The 7,865-nt window shown below is 34.9% G+C and overlaps 1 protein-coding gene across 1 annotated transcript; it reads right to left on the bottom strand.

Moving 5' to 3' along the window:
• Positions 1-2,755: 2,755 nt before the first annotated feature.
• LOC126977287 (ubiquitin-like domain-containing CTD phosphatase 1) lies at positions 2,756-7,384 on the bottom strand. The gene is made up of 5 exons (XM_050826052.1): positions 7,137-7,384; positions 6,557-6,738; positions 5,544-5,679; positions 4,633-4,844; positions 2,756-3,239 (listed from the first exon to the last, which is right to left on the bottom strand). Exons 1-5 carry the CDS (start codon positions 7,306-7,308, stop codon positions 2,907-2,909), a joined length of 1,035 nt encoding a protein of 344 aa, XP_050682009.1. The 5' UTR covers positions 7,309-7,384; the 3' UTR covers positions 2,756-2,906.
• Positions 7,385-7,865: the final 481 nt, after the last annotated feature.

Here is a 7,865-nt window from a genome sequence, read left to right as displayed (position 1 = left end):
AAAAATAACAGAGCTTGTTTTAAGAAATACGCAATAGACAAAATTTTGATGGAGCATGGTCACGATGTTCTCCGTCTTCCACCGTACCATCCGTATTTAAATGGCTTGGGCCATTTTATAGATAAACGGTTATGTAAGAAGCAAATACGTAAAGTGGAATATTGGCTGTGTTATGGAGAAAAGGTTAAGACGATGGGGGCCGAGGAATGAAATAACTATGCGAAAAAGTAAAATCCATAGAAGTATATAAAAAGTGACCACGTTGTGGATGAGCCTACTAATTAATTAATTATTCGTATGAGAGAATCAACAGCGAAGACATGGATTTATCTGAATCATCGGAGGATGAATTTAATATGGAACCGGACCCCAGTTCCTCAAGTTCCACACGATTCCAAAAAATTCCGAGGCAGAGGGAATTACAGAACTCGAGGATAGCCATTGCGACTAAAATGTTTTAGTAACAAAATATTTTTAGTTCAATTTATTTTAATAAACATTTAAAATTACTTACGGTCGATTTATTTTTGAAACCATCATTTACAATGTTACATAATTATATTATTTTACTAAAATTAAAAAGAAGTATTTTCTTCATGAGTGTACATGCGCTGACGACCGCCATTTGTGGTCAACTTTCGTGAGTCGATCTATAACTAAATTACCTTCTACATCATTTTTACTACTTAATTGACACTTGCATATTTTGAACTATAATAATTATGTTCATAATAATTATCTTACGTGAAAGACTACAAAATTTGCTTTATTATGGTCATTACAAAGGCCATAAATACAGGTAAACCGAGTCATACCAAAATATACCAATGTCATTCATTCAAAAACTAATGATTTGTATTATGTCCATGATTTTAGGAGATAGGTGATGTCCAAGGTGAACGCGCGCTTGGTGGCAAGAGGAATGTTGGCGAATACTTTTGGGTATGGTGCAGCCCAGCGAAACTCACTAAGAAAAAAGAGATTCACTCGATTGTATGAAACATGCTTGTAGTAAACATGATTGTACAAACATAGTCATTGATATATTGACAGATATAACGGCTATAACCTTGTAAAAAGACGGCGTTTTAAGCAACTGTTCGTTTTCATACTTAGCCGGATTATACTTCGTCACCAATCGCCATACAGCTGTTATTACTATTTCAAACTTATGTCAAATATCACTGCACGTTTCATACTAAACTAAATTTCAGTTTTTACTCAGGCAGTCCTGCTTCTTATTACGTAGTATTGACATCCTCTTTGGTATGGTGGCCCATATAACATTACGATGACCGCGCGGTCATCGCTCACTAAATCACAGAGATCAATCACCTACCTTAAAGTTCAAACCCGGCCCCTGGTGACATTTTTCTTTTTAAAAATTCTAAGAAAAACTTGACGTGACGGGATTTACAACAGACTAAGAAATGTAGGACGCCAGAATAAATGGTCGTCAAACTGGTCCTAATGGACCAGTTTGACGAAGAAATTAAAAATTACTTTTGTAATGAAATGATGTCACTAAATGACAAATGTCGTAGATGTATATCAGTGGTAGGAGACTACATTGATAAATAAATCCAAATCATCAATCCATGTTTTTTTTTCGTAGCTGGGTAGATTACATTTCAGCCAACCCTCATAGGTCACCTAATAAGTAATTGCGGTACATTTTGCTACGACCAGGTAGTAATTAGTAAAACGACTAATTTGTCTAAGTCTTACTATTGTTAACTAAGCCCATTTTAGATGAGCATTTATTTACACTAGCAGACATTAAAATTTAATCAGTTTTCTTAACTTAAACAGGGTAAAACTTGCAATATTGGGTACACAGTCATAAAAGGCAAAAAACTTATTTGTATCCGGGATTTAATAAAGTCATTTCGATGATGTTGTCGTAAGGTTTTGATGAATATTACATAGTGTTAAACTTATATAAGAAGACAAAATCTTAAGGTGCCTATCCAATGCATTATTAAATAATCACAATTTACTATTTGGCACAAATTCTTTCACTACATAAAATTTAAATTTGTAAGTGTTTAAAAAATTACCGCAAAACAATTTTATAAATATTTATATTGTGAATTCCGCGACAACCCTAAATACGGGTCTTATAGTAAGTATCTCATGGAACTATTTCTTTTAATGACTTATGCGTCACAACCCTATACGGTATTAATAATTTACAGACTTCTACTACTATAAAATTAACCATTATCGTTGCCTATAATTTTCTATAAGCCAATATAACAGTATTGCATGTTTCACCCTACACTGATATTATAAGAGAAATTATAAGTCTCGTTTGCAGTCTTGCGGCCTCACGGCAATAATAATTACACTATATCTCATAATCTATATAGAAGCAGATTTTATATTATTATCAATTTAAATTGCCTATTTGCCTTATAAATTAAAATTGAAATCTATAGAATAAATTCTTTACATAAATTTCTAAACACGACCTTTAATTTTAAGTCTGTACTGGACATGTTTATATGTAAACTTGCAAAAAAAAATTAACTAAAATATACATTTAAAAGAATTCAAATTAGAGTGGATCTTGATAACTTCGAAACGTAAAAAGGCGGCTAAATCATATTATGTGATAAAAATAAATATTACGGTGATTGAATTTTCGGTTAATATCAAAATTGATATGGTATGGAGGACACTAACCAACAAATAAACCTGATTTTTTTTTAAAATAACATATTTTAAACATATTACAGTAAAAATCACGCCCTAGTCTTATCTTAAATGTTTAATTAATTAAAAAAAGAAATGAATTTCAAGGTTTGTGACTAATATTAGCACATTCTGTTAAGGAATTTGTAGAATGTCGTTTTGGAAACTTTCACATTCGTCTGTTATGTACTTGGTACTAATAAATTCGATCATTCGCTCGTCGTCGCGCCGGAGTTGTCCGAGTTGTCGTCAGCTTTTCTCTTACTACCCGCATGTTTCTTCTTCTCCGGTTTGTACTTCTCCCACTTCTTATGAGTCAGAGTATCGAAGTCGTCGCAGTGTCGAGCAATGTCTCGTAAATACATGGACAGACGTATGAGTTCTCTGTCTTTGTCTCGGTTGAGATGCGCCTGGCGGAAAGCTCTGATCTTTAAGCCGCTTTTGGGATTCATTATAAAGTTTCGACGAATATCGTCAAACATTATTGTGTTCTTTGAACTGTATTGGGGGTATTTACCCCAAATAACGCCTAAAGGTTTAACCTGAAATAGGAGAATAGGTACTGTAGTAAGTTCAATTTTCATGACCAATAATCATTAATTACATGTATTGGATTTTGAAAACGACAATTTAATAGTATTTCATTCACATTTTAGGAGAGAGGCCGCATAGGCTATCACCTCACATGGTGCGACGTGAATACCGCTGCCCTTGGACGTCGACAACACAAGAGGTCTGGGAGATATGTTGCCCGAATTGCAAAGTAATATTATTTTTACGAAAATACTGTATCCAGCAACTAACAGCACTCACTGTAGCTGAGCAAGACAAAAGTTACAAATGAGGAACGCAAGACTAACGTGATGCGGGTGAAATATCGAAATTTTTTTGATGTGAAACTCCAAGTGAAGGATGCAAAAAAGAACCCATCCTATCCCAAGTCTGTTAGGAAGAAGTCTGATATAAAATTTTATTAGACTTTGACTTTGATAGGCACTTATCTATTTGGCCAACCGGTCGGCCGTCACCAGAGGAGCGTCGACAGAGACATGTATCTTTCAGGATCTGTAGTTAGCATAAGTTCCATTGGGGCGGCAATTAGTATGTTATTTACGTTAAGACTATGTTAGTACGTTATGTTTGGTATGTTAGGATATACCACTGTACTCTATACTGTCTTTCTCGACCATTGCGAAACATAGCAACGGATGGCCGTTACTTAACGCCCGCGCCGGTTTTATTTGGAAGACTGTCACAGGAGACAAAATGTAGATTTATTGTTTTAGACCCGATAAAAAACAGCAATTTTGTGAATGGGTGTTTGAAAATGAGAACAGGCCAACAAAAGTGAGGCAGGCTAGAAACTTTGGTAAAAAAATGATCGCATTTATTTTTCTCAGCTACGGGTCCCATCTGTACAATTCCACTTGAAGATCAAAGAGTGTTAATGCCGAGTGATATTCTGCCATTTGTTTACCCAGGTTGTTAAAAAAAGTTCGCGAGAGACGACCAAAAAGCCGCGTTCTCCTACATCATGACAACGCTTCTTCACACACGGCCAACCAATCTAAGTCATTTTTAGCTTCGGAAAAAGTACAACTCGACACCCATCCTGCACCTAGCACCTTGTTTTTTCTGTATTTTCCCCAAAATCAAAGATTTGATGAGAGGTTTCATTTTTACCAATTTCGAAGAGGCAGTGATAGCGTTCAATCAGCATGTAGAAAACATGCCTTCAGATCTGTGGTCCTCCTGTTTTAAAATATGGTGCGATCACATGAAAAAATGTTTAAAATGTAAAGGAAAGTATTTTGAAAGTAATAAACATAATATTTTGGCTATACCATGTTATTTTTTTAAGATATGCAATACTTTTAGTGTGTCCTACGTATGACTTGCTCATGTAGGAGGGGCCTTACTATACATGCTACTCACATCTATTGTTCCATATTTGGGTGTGTGCACGGTGATCATAGCCAGGTAATCTAAGTAGAACATGATCTTGTAGTCCTGGTGCGAGGCCACTCCAAGTAGCTTCATTTTTTCTTCTATCCACTTCATGCCGGTAGCAGACCATATAACAATGTCATAATCTTCATATGCTGATGTAAGAAACTCATGCAGAAATGGCCTCATTAGTTCATAGCCTGGAATGTGAATCAGAATATAATTACTGCAGTAAGTAATATTAATAATATTTAACTTCCAGCTTGAAAATTTTCAAAAGTTGGGAAGTTATTGGTTTTACCCCTTTTTGGAAAATCGAGTTTTCATCAGATCTCGGCGTTTTAAGATCTTAGGAAACTTCCCTGACTATTCCCGCGATGGCGTCTGTACGTCTGTATGTAGGTGTGTGTGTCAACCATTTTAGACAAATTATAGAAAATAATTTCCCCATATGTCCCAGCAAATGTTGTATTGCCAATTAAAGTAAAAAAAAAAAATTTTTGGGGTATAATAAATAGATGACAACCGATTCTCAAACCTACCAAATATCATATCGTACATACAATTTATAGTACTACAATTATTGCCATTATTTGCACTTAGGGCTGTCTGTTACACCGATTGTGGAAAAGTGCTTGTTTAGTGATGTGTGACTAGTTAGCCTACCATGATTTGGATATTGTGTCTGTTTAGGCTGATAAGTCAGGTTAATGTATCATTCACCATGAATGTATTAATCATTCACCATGAATGTATTAATCATTCACCATGAATGTATTAATTATTCACCATGAATGTAACAAGCTATTGATGAGGCAATGTTAACAAGAGCAAGGCACACATTCGCCACTCGAGCACAATGACAAACAAATATAACCGAAGTATCTGTACAAACATACCTGTCTCCGCCACAGATCTATGATCAAACAGAGTGTAGTCTATATCCAGAACCAGTAGTTTCTTGCCAGGCCGAGGCTCATTCAACACTCTGATATTATAATCCCTTACTCTTTTGTTGATTTTTCCTAAATATATCTGTAAGTAATGTTGATCTTTAACAAAATACAAAAATACAAAATCATTTATTTCGCACTTTTCATGTACAAATGAACATTTTATACTGACCCCCACACTAGGCGTTGCCTGTCTCGTGGGGGAGATAGTAGAATTAACAGAAAATAAAGATATACAAGCGGCTAGTGACAACGAGCTGATTACTAAAATTTTACTAATTATATAAAGAAATAAACTAACAGTAATAACTATATAAGTATTAATTGTGTGTATTGTGTATATGTGTTGTGTGTATTTTTTAGGATTGTACCTTAAGAAGATTTTCAGTTTCCATATAGGATAGTTGTATTAAATATTTTGATAGAAGCTCTTTAGCCTTGAAGATGGAGTGTTCTTTAAATTAACACAAACACAACTTATCTTAATCTTATTATTATGAATACACCAGATCACAAATTTAAATAATAAAAATGATGTGATGTGTACTGTTCATTTAAAGTGAAATATTATTAACCTTCCCAAATCGGCAATGACCCCAGGGCACTAAATATTACTGATACAGCAAAACGGATAGTGCAGTATTGCACACTGTTCCCTCACCAAGTTCTGAGCCTTACTTTGTTTATGGTTTATTTGGCATGATCTTATAACTTGTTTCAATAGCTTTCTGATACATTCACTCAAATCAACTTAATTATAAGAAATCTATTGCTACATGTAATATATTACACATTGACAGATTGCTGTGTGAGCGCCAAAATTGTGGTGGTCTCATGTCGTTGACATAGGGCGACATGACGTTTATCAAGTCAACTAGTATGAGTCATTTAAGTGACCATTATCAGGTAACGGAACATAAGTGAACATTAATAGTACATAACATTGTAATGTTACCAACTTCCTGATTTTCCACATCAACATCCTCTTCTTCAATATCTAGATCATTGATGACATCATCCCCAACATCTGGCTTTGTTGTGGCTCCTTCTATCGCCTCCTCAAGTGACCCCATCATCATTATCTTCAGATTTGGCTTGAGATTAAGTTCAGAGAGTGTATAATTATCTGTTGCTACTTTGCCTGTGATTTAAATAATTTAAATAAAATCATATTGTCGAGGAAAATTTTATATCTTCCTTTGGAAGAGGTCACTACATGTTAAAATTTGATGAATTGCTTTAATTATTGATAGTAAAGCTCTGTTCAATAACAAGATACATTCATAAGATAATCTTCGGCTGCCAAATTTAAAATGAAAACACCACTGACATTTTTGGCTTCAGGAATGTCATTTTGGAACATCAGCCACTTTTATCATGTACCACTTTTCGCTATAATTTTATACCAAGCGTCGTCACCTATAACGCATGCCGGCGACTGAAGACAAGAAAGCACTTGTACTGTACTGTACTTAACACTAAATAATAGCTGGTACTAAGAAAAAACAACTAGTTTACTAACGGAAAAAGTATACTAACCCTGGAATTTCACGTTGAGAAGTTTCTGTCGTTCGGGCCGAACTCCAGTAGCATTTTCTATTGCAATTTTCAGCATAGCCACAGAATCGGATGGCGAAAACTCTGGTATATTGAATTCCTTTCCGTTCCATTTTACACTTAGCTTCAATGGATTATCATTAAAATCACACATTTTCCCATTTAATTCAATAATTACTACTCAGAATGCTGAAAGTTTGTGTAGTGTGTACACATAAACAAAACAATGACAAAATGACAGTTGACACTGACACTCCCTCATCAGCTGCAAAATAAGAGAAACTTTGAAAGAGTGCTATGAACTCAAAATTAACATAGTTTTAGCTTGGATTCCAGGTCACATGGGCATCTCTGGTAATGAAAATGCCGATGCCTGTGCTAGATCAGCTGCTCATTCAGGTTCCTTTCAGTATTCTGAAATATTCACTCATGACTTGTGCTCTACCCTGAAACCCAAGATGTATGAGAGTTGGTCAAACATTTGGCAAGTTTCCAAAACTTTAAAAGGTAAATTTTATGGCGAAACCCAACCAGAAAATCCTCAAAAACCTTGGTTCTCAAAATGTAGAATTCATAAAATAACAATAATCTCAACTATATGCCGCTTACGTTTAAACCATGCCTGCACTCCAGTCTTTCTAGCTAAACTTAGAACTAGGGATCATTCTGGATGTGATTGTGGCCTTGATGAGGGAAACATGGATAATTTAT

The sequence above is a fragment of the Leptidea sinapis genome, chromosome 44 (assembly GCF_905404315.1).
Source record: "Leptidea sinapis chromosome 44, ilLepSina1.1, whole genome shotgun sequence".
NCBI classification, from domain to species: domain Eukaryota; kingdom Metazoa; phylum Arthropoda; class Insecta; order Lepidoptera; family Pieridae; genus Leptidea; species Leptidea sinapis.
This window is presented reverse-complemented; position numbering and strand designations above follow the sequence as displayed.

Excerpts from the sequence above, each read along its gene's own strand:
- LOC126977287 (XM_050826052.1), bottom strand. The coding sequence starts at position 7,308 with ATGTGTGATTTTAATGATAATCCATTGAAGCTAAGTGTAAAATGGAAC. Across the intron at positions 6,739-7,136 it reads TCTCAACGTGAAATTCCAGG|GCAAAGTAGCAACAGATAAT; the intron begins GTTAGTATACTT and ends TTTAAATCACAG. Across the intron at positions 5,680-6,556 it reads TTGATGTGGAAAATCAGGAA|ATATATTTAGGAAAAATCAA; the intron begins GTTGGTAACATT and ends CATTACTTACAG.